Raw genomic sequence first — 14,108 nt, forward strand, 5'->3', positions numbered from 1 at the left:
CTTGCTGTTGGCACGTTTACATGATGGATATTTAATTTGATTTTATCACGTATAAGGTTTTACCATATACGAGACAATCGTTCACACGATGACCATTTCTATTCGATCTTAAATTACGCAAAAAATCAGCCAGTTATAGTTATAGTTTTTTGATAAAATCGTTTCGAGACGCGACCTCCTTGGTAACAACTTTGAACGACATACGGCATAGACTGCGTTTGAACTAATTAATATATTTTCTGCTGTCACTTAACTTACTTAACAACTTAGATATTTGTGTGCCTTATACGGAATAAATATTACCGTCTGAAAGTATCCTTATCGTGTAGAACCATATTGTTTGATTATCAGAACTATTCCATAGTTATAATATAATAGACATACAATATTTTTAACATGGACAAAAGAAAGAGAATACTATAAACCTTTTTAAATAGTTATTAAAAATTATGGTTCTAAAATCAATAATCGTTTATCTAAATTTTAGCTACTTACAATCGTACTAGGTGTAAGTAAATTTCAAATAGTAACAAACAACAGCCAATACGATTAAACATTGATACCGTTTTATTTTTCGGGATATACGATCTGATTTTCGCTGTAGAATTAACTTGTGTTATTTGTCTGCGAAAAATAATATTAAATTAAATCGGTTAGAGCACATAACTATGTGATTTTGGCCACAACTAGCCAGCGCAGTGCGCACGAGGATGAGTAGTGTAGTAACACATACGATACGAATAAGGAAACACACCAGTTTTATATATAAATATATTTTTGTATAAAGTTAATATATAAATCGTAACAAACTTACCCAAAACTAAATTTCACCCCAACGGTGAAAAATAGCCTCATGATTTTCTTTTGTTATTATAATTTTAAGCTTGTTGACATTTCAATGAACATGATCTATTTGACTTATATCGATAATTGACGCTAATCAGATTATCATAATTAACTGTTATATCGAATTAATAACGCTCCAACTATTAAAGCATGCAATTTTTTATATACCAGCAGTAAATCTCTTTATGCATAGTTAGTGTCGTGAAATTACCCGAACTGTCAAAACTAATTGATCATTTTTAATGTTAATAAGATATTAAATATCACGACGCAACCTGATAGGTAGAAGTCGGTCGACTTTGTACTAAGACAGAATCTTTTTGGGATAATAAACAAGTTTTGAAAGAATATATATTGAAATTTATGTACTAAATACGCACGATTTTTCGGTGCGTTCAAAATATGGTCTAAATCCTTAAGACTAATGTGAGCAAGCGACTGTTCTAATTGTTAAGAAGACCTACATTGTCGAGACATCACATACTGTCACCATCTAATATAAGCGCTTGTTAATTCGGCGTCAGATATGGTGAAAATGTATCTCCTTAATTAATCTGTGGCCCTGGTGAAATATGTTAGTCTAGCTCGGATGATTTAAATAAAACCATTTTGGAAGTTATAAAGTTTTTGTTGTGAATTTTATTTTATATTTAATAAATAAATGTTTAAAGACCTAATCTGACCGAGATTAGATTTCGTATAAAGTTTTTTTTCGCCTAGATTTACGTAAAATATACCGTACAAAAAACTAACTGATACTAAAAAATTTTATTTTTTATTTTTCATATTAAAATATATATAATTAAGGTTCAATTAAGTTTTAGTATTAGCATAACAAACATTTAAAATACTTTCTATTACGTAATCATTCACCGTTATTTCAATAAATTAGTCAACTGATAGAAGCATCATAAATACTTAATGTCATGCCTTAATCCCAAAAATGGCTACAGTGATATTAAATTTATTGTTATATGTAGGAGCTATTTTATGTCAGTATATAAAAATCAGCCGTTTGACATTTCACTTTAACAACTACTGTATGACGGATTTGTGATAGTTATAAAAAATATATTGTTATTTTACACAACAATATATAGATAATAAGAATTATTGTAAACCATTCCTCACAAGAGTTAGTGGTACCTAACACGGGCTTGTACAAAACGCTACCACGAAATACCTTGTGAAAGTACAGACATTTATTTACTAATGTAGTCAAACCAAACTCACGATCAGTCGCAGAAATAATCTCAATGTATTGTCAAAGAATCGTCAGTTATAGAAAATTAAATTCAGAATCATATTTATAAATACCAAGACTTGCTTTATAGAATATAAATCAGAAGTGCGTGTTGTGTATTTTTAGAACAAACAATATGTTAACAACGATTGCTAATCTGCGCGCGCAGACGAATCGGCGTCACCGTCGGAAGCGGTGCTCGCGAGCTGAATAGATACCGCAAGTGCATATTTTATTTCACTCAATTAATATGTTTCTAAGTGACTAGATATAAAGTCGCTCAGCTTTGAAAAGCCTCTTTCCTTCTTAAAACCTTGTCTGTTTCGAGCTAATTTGACTGTTCCAGTACGGTTTACTGTATCAAACTTCGCACACATATATTTTCTTATTATTTTCCTCACGAGCTTATAAACACAGGACCATAACGACTCACTACCAACTACCCTACTGATTAAAAATGATGGCTAACAAGCGACGCATCACACAGTTCTTGGATTTGCTTTTTTAAGTAATTTAATTCAGATAATGAGCACGATTGATGTCAACATTTAATATAAACCTTAGCAATAAATCTCAAGATTCTTTATTATGTGTACCCTTTAATATATTTCAAACCCTTTCTCGTTAGCTGGATCAATTAGCTTCAGGTCACGAATCCAACTCGTACCTCGCTTTGATTTTTAAATTATTGTAATTATCCGCTTGACGGGCAATCTTAAGTTTCTGTTTCTAAAGATATAAGAACCGATTGGACGATTTCTCTTTATCAAAACGCCCTATTCACTGAGTAAGTTTTTTTGTTTCAACAAAAAAAAATTAAACACAGTCGAATAAATAACTAATTTAAAGGTAATCTTTATACGATAATTTTAAACGAAAACAGATATAATATAATTAGGTTTTTATATATATTATAGAATTACATTTGTTTTTATCTTACGCCTTTAAATATTATCATGCAAATGCATTAAGTTATTGTTATAGATTTTAATTTAACATAAAATAAGCCTTTTTTAAAGGTTACATTTTCCTTGTTTTTTTATTAGTTAGGCTATTTAAAAACCTTGAAATTAGATCGCTTCATCTATTAAGCACTTGATTATTGTATTAATATTGGCATTTTGAAAAAAAAACACGTAGTAAAAATAATTCTTATGTAAAAAGAGGGAAACAGTTTACAGCGCTATAATAAATATTATAAGTTGTTGCCTTTTCAATATTCACAATTAGTATTCGACGGGCGAGTCGTGAGTCGTTCGATGAAATTTATGATATTCTATTATTACGCCTACTGTCATAACATAGTGATATCATTTCGAGACGTTTTGTTTGAACTGAATCGCTCGATTTGAATATGATGTTTAAACCATTTGTATAGTTACCGCGTTCTTGAACGATCCTTGTTAGAATATTGTATTGTTTTATCAAAGACCGTACGAGTAAAGCAAATAAATGGCTTATTTTATATATTATTATTCATTTTAATGAAAATTTGATTTAAAAAAGGCCAATGATACTTGAACTTCGTTTCATTTCTCTATAAACGCACTTAGGTATACTTTATTTTAGTCACAGCTTCTAAATGTTCCAATTCGAGTCAAAAGCCTCTTCACCAATACAAGTGAAGTTATAAGTAAGATGATGCCAAAATTTTATCTTGCAGCAGGTTTCCTCATATCGAACACGAGTAATTGTAATGTAATGTAAGTGAATTACAAATACAAACGAAAACTCAGCAGCCTGTTCAATTCTGATTTACGAGTCCAATACGTAGGAGCGTTTCGTTTATTATTTTATACATTCAATACACATTTGATAAATATTCTAAATTGAACATGTTAGATTCTTACGGTATAAAAACTGAACCAATGTCTCCAAAGTGCTTTGTAAATTGACCAAAAAAGATAAAAAAATGAATCATAATATATACACGGTATATAAATCAGCCCTTGTCCAGAGCCCGCTAATTGACAGGCGAGTCGGATGGTAGGATCCGTTACGTCGGGTGTCGAGTTGCCATCCTGCGGAACTTCCATTTGTAATGCCAAGTTCATTACAGCGTCAATGGCATTCAATTAAAGCGTTGTTTTGGTGTATCTTGTTGCAGCAAGTGTTGTATTAACAAACCACTCTTTGATCTTTATACCAATTAATGTGTTCCTCACTGACAGACAGCGTCAAGCCATTCAGCCTCTTCTCTCGATTATGTTTTAATATTCTTTAAACAAACTTTTTTTCAAAATTAAATAGAACATAGGTCCGAGAACTGTGATAGAAGCAAATAACAAGTCGAGATACAGATGAACGAGAAAATCAAACAACGATTTTCACGAAAAATATTAAAGTTAATCCTATTTCTTGTCGGAATATTAAGGTTATACAAGTATGTACGATGTTTTGTACAAACCTCGGGTCCGTTAAACCTACACAGGTGAGACTGTATTTTTAGCTATGCAAACATTTATTAACGTCAGTTCCCTCCGTATGTTTATTGGCAACTTTACTCATCTATCACGATGGGCTCCCTTTGAAATTATATACATAAAGTCTTTGTTTATATTTTATGTTAAAATACACCGCTTCAAGGTAAAACTGAAAAATGTTTATTTTAAGAATTATTAACTTCACTGTCTAGTATCCGACTATTTGGTAAAACTACATTGCTTTATCTTTTTTTACAAATAGAGTTGCGTTTTTGTTTATTGATTTTTAATAACATACTTATCAAATGATGATATCCTCCTGACCAATTTCGACTACAACTACCGATCTCAAGGGAGAGCAGCCAATTGCGCAGGCAAAAAGTGTACAAGTGTGCGCGCAAACACAAGAGTATATTCTACGTAGCAAATGATTGGAAAATGTCAGAAAGTGATATGAGACGTTGACTATATATTATAACATCTGAAGGATACATGCATCAAAATAGTGTTTCAACGTTAGTCCGCTTCAACATTTCTCGAGTGAGATGCTCACTGCAGGCTTTATTGTTCCATCACGGATTTAAGCGAGTTACCACCTTATAAAAAATATAGACTTTTGAACTATTTTAACAATGAAAATGGAAAACATTTTATTAATGTTTCCCGTATATAGTTAAAGTTGTCTTTATTTCCGAGTTAGAAACTTCGAATTATAATTTTGTTATAAAAAATATCGCCTATATTTTAAATATATTATATATAAATATATTAAATTTTTTCGATTGTATTCGTCTTGGCTCTTTTGGAATCATTAAAATATTGTATGCACTTAAATAATTAAGGAGGCCAAGTAACTATTGTTTTGAAGCAAGGAATAAACATGAATTGTAATATTTATTGCATCATCATTTATAATATATAAAATTCGTCGCAGGCTGATGCGATTAACAATCAAATTCATTATACGTAAATTATACAGGCTAACTAAGTCCTAGGACCGTATGTATCGCCAGGATGTTTAATATTAGGGTATGAAGTGTCATTTATTATTGAACGTGAGTCATGACTATTTAAAATGTATCCAGCAGAGTAAAAAATATATAATGCGAGGTGACGTAAAAACGACTAAGACATACAAGGCGGGATAAATTATTCGCAACCGTTAATAAAGCCAAATGATTCCCATAAACACTTGGCGTCTGCCTAGGCCTCCGTAAAGCCTAAAAAACCTAAAACACATTGCGCTTAAGCAAATCGAATGGGATCAGGGCGAACAAATAATGATTGTGATGCATTGCTCTTTAAAATATCATATAATTTGTGTTTCATTTATATATAGATTAGACATTTAAAATAACTTGTAAAGATTTTTTTATCAGCAACTCGGAGTTATTTTATCGGGGTTATAATTGTGAGTCTCAAAAAGCACGTAACGCTGTGTTGCTTGTGCATCTGATGACTTCTTTTCGAACACGTCGGATTGGATTTTTATATTATAGGTAGGCAGATGGGCCCCTTCATGTTAAGTGGTCACCACTGCCCATAGACATTGGCCATTCCTTTCATCGCCAATGCGCCACCAATCTTGGGAAGAAAGATGTTATGTCCCTTCTGCCTGTCACTGACTCACTTACCCTTCGAACTGGAACGCAACAGTACTAAGTATTGCTGTTTAGTGGCAGAATATCTGAAGACTGGCTGGTACCTACCCAGACGGGGCAGCACGAAGCCCTACCACCCTGTTTTCCGTTGAGAGAAGAAACATAAAGTTTCTTCTGTTTTCGTGCACACTAGCACGAGCATCTCCCATAACTGAAATCAGCAAAGAAATAATTCAAACAATGATTAAAACAATTGTTAGTACGTCCCGACCTGATTTTAAAATTAAATTTAAAGTACCATCTCATCCCTAGAATATAATAATATATTTTAATTATGTATTATTAAGGGCTTAAAATTCAATTACACATTTATGTTATTAGTAGATATATACTCTTTCTTGATGTTCTGCGTCAGACATTATCTTTGAATACAGTTTTTTTTTATTATTAGATGCAATATTTGCTGTACTTTTTATTTTTGATTGACTATCACTCGACGCATCTAATAAAGATATCATCAACGCAGCCACGGGTTTACAGTTAACTATCGAGAATCCTTTATCATGAGTCTATCGATATTTCAAAATCGATAAGGACTTTAGATAGATATATATCGATTTAAAATGTTATGTCCACTATTACGATGTAATTGGATTTCTAAAGTGTACGTTCGAGAACAGATAATGTTGACGTTTATCTCATTCAAATAATCTCCAATTTCTCGTTTCGTTTAAAGCACCGTTGTTCGGTGATGTTAAGCTAACAAAATGGGTAACTTATATCGAATGGAAGTATCAAATAAAATTAATAATACATTGTTGATTAAACTGAGATTGAGTCTGTTTAATACTAATTTATGTCAATATGCTAAAAAATTTCGAACGATGCAAGAGACGGTTTTACCTTAAAGAGTTTTGTATATATTTCTTAACATTGAAAATGATTAGACAAACTCAAGTTAGAAGAAATTGAAACTTTCTATTCGATACCTACAAATTAAACGGTTAAACAGTTATATCACAAGTTTTATTGTATTAGGTAGGTAGACTGGCAAGTGGGCCACCTGATGTTAATCGGTCGCTACCAGATATTGGCATTGTAAAAAATATTAACCATTCCTCATATCGCTAATGCGACACCAACCTTGGGACCTAAGATGTTATGTCCTTTGTGTCTGGAGTCTGCTGCTGGTTTCTTTAGCTAGTTCACTTATCCTTCAAACCAAAACAAAATATTACAATTATCAAGCGATGCCTGCCAATTTATTGATAGCCAATGGAGTAACTTGCCTTCGAAACTGCATCTGTTAATTAATTTTTTTTTTCTGTTACAGATCGCTGCTTCTAGCAGCCATCGTTTTAAGTAATTGTATCACGTGGACCGCTTCCAGACATCACTACACGCATAATGTAAGTACGCCATATAATATATATGTACTAAGTATGAGTTTTTCATCACTTTCCATAGTATTAACAGCGTGAAGTACGAATCAACCAACACTTTATAACTATATGTATAAAATAGTGGCGCATCGACGATGTAAGGGACCATCCCTTATTATTTCTTACAATGCTAATGTCTATGGGCGGTGGTAACCAGTTCCCAGTGCGTTTAGCGAACCTGGCTTTTCCAGACGTGCTTGCACAAGACCCACCCAGAAACCAAGTAAAATTACTTTTCATAATATTACATAAATATAATTGTTTATTCTGACACGTACACGTTTTGTTGCATGAAGAAGAGTATCTATGTGTCGGTTTTTTTCGGTAAAGTAGATTCATTTCGAACCTGTGATAACTTAATATTAATTTGATTCAGATGATGGATTCGAAAGAGCTTCTAAGAGCCTACTTGATTAAAGTTTATTTAAATTTTGATATCTAATTTCGACACAGGGTTCACTGACCGTTGTGTCTGACCGATACTGCCTTGACATTGAACGCAATAAATTCTCATAAGACTTGAAAGTTCTCATTCTATGCGACAATTGCTCATTAGAAAAATTGCACATCTGTTCTATTGTCTATGATTCTTGTAAGCCATTTGAAATTATATCAATAGGTTATTAGCCGTATTCGGTTAGTTCGTTGTAATTCATTTCAATTGAATTTAATCATATCGCAATAAAATGTGGCTTATTTAAACAAGGTTTATGTATAATAATTAGTTGTCTACAATTGTTTCATTTTTAATGTTAATGATTGCTTGCCGTGACTGTTTATAAGATTTTGTTTTACTTTTTAATGATAACCATATATATACAAATAAATGTATATACCTTATTGATTATCGATTGAATCGAAATCGAAGACGGTGTGAAGATAAATAAACCTTAGATTTACATCAGATTACTGGTGGTAGAGCTTTGTGCAAGCTCGTCTGGGTAGGTACCACCCACTCATCAGATATTCTACCGCAAAACAGCAGTACCTGGTATTGTTGTGTTTCGGTTTGAAGGGTGAGTGAGCCAGTGTAATTATAGCCACAAGGAATATAACATCTTAGTTCCCAAGGTTGGTGGCGCATTGGTGATGTAAGATGGTTAACATTTCTTACAATGCCAATGTCAATGGGCGTTGGTGACCACTTTCCATCAGGTGGCCCATATGCTCGTCCGCCTTCCTATTCTATAAAAAAATATATATTCCTTATGATTTGCGAATGACTCTACTTTTCACTACCAACAGTTCTTTGTTAATATATCTTTATGTATAATGCAACACCATTCAACATAACTAGTTATATTAGATAGACCTTTTAAGCGCCATTATTTTGCGAAGCCATAATAAAAATCATAGTTAATTCACGATTTCCATCAATTTTTTTAATATTTTTTATTAGGTTTTTTATCCTTGCGGCATGTCAAATCCATCCTATCTTAAGCTAAATCACGTCAATTGAATGTGAAAGTTGTTTATTTACTCCTGTTGTGTTTGAAAAGGCTATAGTAGATTCTGCGTGGATGCTGTCTTTTATCATTGTTCATTCAAGTATGTATGTACAGATAATAAAGATCTTTAGTAAAGTCTTTAGTAAAAAGTCAGTTGCGGGCCGGCAAGGCGAAGGCGGCTAGTGCAGAACATTTTTCCCGTCTGTACTGGCCGTCGTCGCGTTTGGACTCTACTACCACTTACCATCAGGTGGAGTAGAGTCATTTGCCTTCCCGGCGAATATAAAAAAAAAAAAAGCAAAAGCTCAGCTCAGAAAAAATGTTTTTTTTTGTCTATTACGAATATTATAATATATTTAATTTATTTCTATTTCATGCACACAAAAGAGGAACCCATGAGGTAATTAATTTACAAGGTAATTTTTAGATTATTAAATTCAGAAAGAAAAAAATAAACAGTAACATACAGACTTTGGATTTTTTTTTTTTTATTTGTGAACTTTTGGCCTAACAGCATCTATAGATGTTATTAATGAACGCATTTATTCATTCAGTGTTAGGTGTAGTAAGGAAGATGTATTAAATATTTTAAGGAATATAGTATCATAGTTATAAGGCCACGCATCCCGAGGTGCTTGATTCTAATTTAGGTATTTAAGTATTGGGTTTTTCTGTCAAGAAAACCTCCGAAACCTGGAGTTCTGAAGTAAGCAGTTGCTGGACATTCTCCGGTCGTGTCGGAGTCGGGTCGGAGTCGTGTTGTCCCGTGCCATCGGACTATAAGAGTATGGCAGTAGATACCAGAGAGCGCACTTGTGATCGGAATGCGTCAGGACATCATTACCATCATATTAGCATAGAGTTAAACATTGATCTAATGTGTATTGTTATGAAAGTAGCCAAGTTTTCTAGGAAATCTTAGAACAGAAAATATTAGATTTTGTCCTTTATTCAACGTGAAAATAATACCTTTTATAACACACGCAGCATACATTTTTATTGAAAGATATTTCTATCGAAATATTAGTATTATTTTCGTGAATTATTTTCGATAACCCTAACTGTCCATTAAGGAAACTATGAGAACTCGTAAATCTAACGAGAAGGCGCCACAATTGATGGGTTTGTTAGCTCCGCGTGACGCGAGTATCAGGTCATCTAGAACACTATTTTGGTCTATGATTACCATTGGTTCATGGGTGTTGACACGCATTCGTTTGCATGAGGTATAATTTGAGCATGCGTCATGCAAATAAAACGCAAATAACAAAGAAAAATGTGAGTAACTTGAGAGTCCAGACAAACAAGCACTTAAATCGAAATTTTAGCTATCTGTCTGTTTTCAACGTGTATTCAAAATCTTTGTTTCTTTAATAATTAAAAAATAGTAAGTTATAAAAAATTAAATAAGTTCATAATCTTAGCTGGCTTCTGTAAAAATACTTTTTTATCCTATCTTTTAAAGCTTTAAAAGGCTATTTGTTTTCTTATTTATTTATTTAATGGCAAATAAAATAAATAAATTTAAAAATATTATTGATGCATCCATTTTAATAAATTTGACAATAGTAATTGATACGCATGAGATAATTCTTACCCCAAAAACAAAAAAAAAATGGGCAAAAGGGGTTGCACTACTGAAAAGTTGAGAATCTGTATTACATGGAATAAATGTGTACATAAACTAAGTTATTAAAACCTTTTATACTCGGAGTACTTACTATAATAATTATGTATTTCAACGATTTTGAAGATTGTTCTAACCAAACCGACAGTAGACAATCAGATGGTCATCATTTTAACTTAAAGATTTCAAAATTAAACTTAAACCATTTTGAAATCACAGAGACGCAATTCATTTTTTTATATGTATATATTATTTTATGTTTAAATAAAAAATAGTCATAATTGTTAATTGTACATTAAAATTAACAATTTAAAACTTAAAAATTACAATATAAACATTGACTCGCTTTTCAATTTTAAACATAAATATTTTACTGTCAATAATTTGTCTAATCCAGGACAGGTGCGTTAAGCAAATAAAATGTCGCCCTCGATGCGCATGCGCAAGCACTCGTGCTCAAGTGCCTACGCGCAGCAATCTCGCTGCGTCCGTAATGTGCCCATACAAGTTGTTTATCGTCATAACATTTAACACGACGAACGGCTGGTTCCCGCGGTGATCTGCATTAATAATATAAGGGCTATTACAAAGATTGCGATTCATATTAAATTATATTCATAATATTTTTTAATATTTATCAGTTGTATATAAGACAGAACATTTATATAAGTAATTTATAAAATGCTGCTTTCGCTCACGGATTCGTCCGGAAGGAGGCAGATTTATGTACCCTATTTTGTGCTCTTTAATACCCCTGATAACGTGTATGCAAAATTGCTTAATGACCAGTTGAGTAGTATATATATGAAAGCATAACAAGCAAATAAACAAATCAATTACGAATTTATAATATAAGTTAGGGTAAGAATAAATATTCTTTGTTACGATTAAATATAAACGCATCGTCAGAAAACCCCCTAAAATACACTCAGTAAAACATAATGGGACACTCCATATTTCTACAGGCATAAGTTAATAGCATTTGGAAAGCTGAATGCAATCATCCATCGGATTAAAGCTGCATTCAACTAACTTAATGAAGAAATGAAACTCATCTCCACACTAGTATAGATATATTATACAGGAGTGACTGAGATAGGTAGATAGAGAGAGAAAGAGATTATTACGCATACATTATATTACACGCATACATATAATTTGATTCAAAATAAAAAATAATTATTGTTGAAAAGCTAGAAGACGATATACTATAAGTTTCATATAAGAACTATAAAAATTTAACTTATACAATGAATTAATTAATTATCAAAAGTCGCGAGGAAGTTATAGACATATATGGTAGGTAATTGAAATCTAGAACTTTCGAGCGAACTTTTAGTTATCGTTTAAAATTGTTCAAAATCATTATTATATTATATTTCACATTGTAATTGTAAAATACGTGTTTTGTTCGTTGGACTGTAGATCGATTACTTTTACAGGTAAATGGACACCGAAGCAGGCATAGAAGGCAAGGCGCCGGTCTCTTCTTATCAGCTTCGTACATAATACCTGGAGGAGAGGGGCGCGGGGCATGGGGGGAGTGGAGTGAAGTGTCCCCCTGCTCTCGGACGTGCGGCGGAGGTGTTGCCAGCCAGAAAAGAATATGTCTCGAAGTAACGTAAGTTAAAAATCGAATAAGATGATATTCCCGCAATATAATCATCACTATATTTTATTTTTCTATTGTTTATTAATTGTACTTACCAGGTGTAAAGGTAAAAAAACGTAAAAAAACTGCTGAAATATTCGAGTTGTCGATAATCTAGTAATAAAATACCCATTGCAAAATAATTTTAAAGTAAGTTTTAAGTTTTTCTTCATGAAGAATGTATTTTCATCCAGGTCAGATGGTCGACCTCTGTGCACGGGGGGCGACACGAAGTACTTTTCGTGTCAAACACAGGATTGCCCAGAAGGCTCTAATGACTTCAGAGCGGAACAGTGCGCAGAGTATGATGACAAGAGCTTCAGAGACCAGAAATATAAGTAAGTATAAAACTTATATAACATAAAAAAACTAAACTTTCTTTGATCAAGTAAATTATATAAAAAGCTACCACTGATTCCAACCTACATTTTGAATGACTGGTATTTATTTACAAGGAAGAAATCATTGAAATCAAGGAACCCACCCCACGCCTCCTCTTCAGAATCAAAGTTAAACTGTAATCGTGATTGAAGATTACATTGTAATTGTAATCGTTAATCACTAATCTGATTACATTTTGCCCAAGTCTGATTTGTAGTGGCTACTTCTCGTATGTTAAACTTAGAAGAAGTGTTTGAATTAATTTAACAAACAGAGGCTTTATACATAAAATTTCCAGTTGGGTGCCGTACACGAAAGGACCGAACCCGTGCGAGCTTAACTGTATGCCGCGCGGGGAACGTTTTTACTACCGCCAAAAGACTAAAGTTGTGGACGGTACACGATGTAGCGACGAGTCCTTCGATGTGTGTGTAGATGGTGTTTGTCAGGTGAGATTTGCCTTTTCTTTAGTGTACAAAGTTGAGGAGCTTCTTTTATATATTATTTTCAACCTCATAAGCAAAGCGACGATAAATAAAAGTATTTGAAACCTTATTTTTATATAATATTAATTATATATATTCTTAGACCTTAGATATGGTGTCGATTGATTCGGAGTATATATATAATTTAGGTACTATTAAGCGCTTCGTGTGATATCTTATCAAATTATGTAAATGTAAATTATTTTCTCATTTTTTATTTTTAGCCCGTCGGTTGTGATATGATGTTAGGCTCAAACGCGCGGGAGGACAAATGCCGGCATTGTCGTGGAAACGGTACAAACTGTCACACTACCAGCGGCATACTGGACTCTCAAGACCTTAGAAAAGGTAAGCTAATGACGCTACATGCTTGAATCAGGTTACCAAAGACACGTGAAGACGTTTCTTTAAGACGTTTTCCTTTAAGGCCGAACAGACGATTAATTAAAAACGTAAATAATTCACATGAAATAAATATATATAAATTCGGTAGCGCTTTCCCGAGCTTGGACTGGGTAATGCTCGGTTACGATTCAAGTGTTTTTCCGACTGGACCATTTCGGCTATGACTTTCGTAATTACTTTACGTAGTAATTTGGGATCTATTAATTTCATAGTTTTTAAAACCTCGAATGAAAATGGTGAAAATAAAATGTTCTCATTTATTTATATTTATTATTCGGTGTTTAGGTTATAACGACATACTCCTTATACCGCAAGGAGCTACGAATATACTTATAGAGGAGATGAAGGCATCGAATAATTATTTAGGTAAGTTGTTAATTAATATAATTGTTAAATAGTTATTACGCTGCATATCAAATACATGTATAATTCCATTAATTAAAGGATAAAAAAGTTTTAATTATACACAGTAGTACGGAGCTTACGTTTTTATGTACCGCGATAACAGTTTTGCAAATTTTTATTATTATTGTAACGATATTCTTTATATAATAAA

The 14,108-nt window shown here is 32.6% G+C and overlaps 1 protein-coding gene across 6 annotated transcripts in view; it reads left to right on the forward strand.

The window, feature by feature from the left end:
- Positions 1-14,108, forward strand: part of LOC126775924 (papilin) — an 85,485-nt gene that overhangs the window by 45,906 nt on the left and 25,471 nt on the right. For all 6 annotated transcript variants that reach the window (XM_050498096.1, XM_050498100.1, XM_050498099.1 and 3 more), the window contains exons 2-7: positions 7,447-7,522; positions 12,073-12,251; positions 12,476-12,619; positions 12,961-13,111; positions 13,372-13,495; positions 13,838-13,918. In XM_050498096.1, coding sequence (XP_050354053.1) covers positions 7,447-7,522; positions 12,073-12,251; positions 12,476-12,619; positions 12,961-13,111; positions 13,372-13,495; positions 13,838-13,918 — 755 coding nt within the window. The remainder of the gene's footprint in view (positions 1-7,446; positions 7,523-12,072; positions 12,252-12,475; positions 12,620-12,960; positions 13,112-13,371; positions 13,496-13,837; positions 13,919-14,108) is intronic.

The sequence above is a fragment of the Nymphalis io genome, chromosome 19 (genome assembly GCF_905147045.1).
Source record: "Nymphalis io chromosome 19, ilAglIoxx1.1, whole genome shotgun sequence".
In the NCBI taxonomy this organism is placed as follows: Eukaryota; Metazoa; Arthropoda; class Insecta; order Lepidoptera; family Nymphalidae; genus Nymphalis; species Nymphalis io.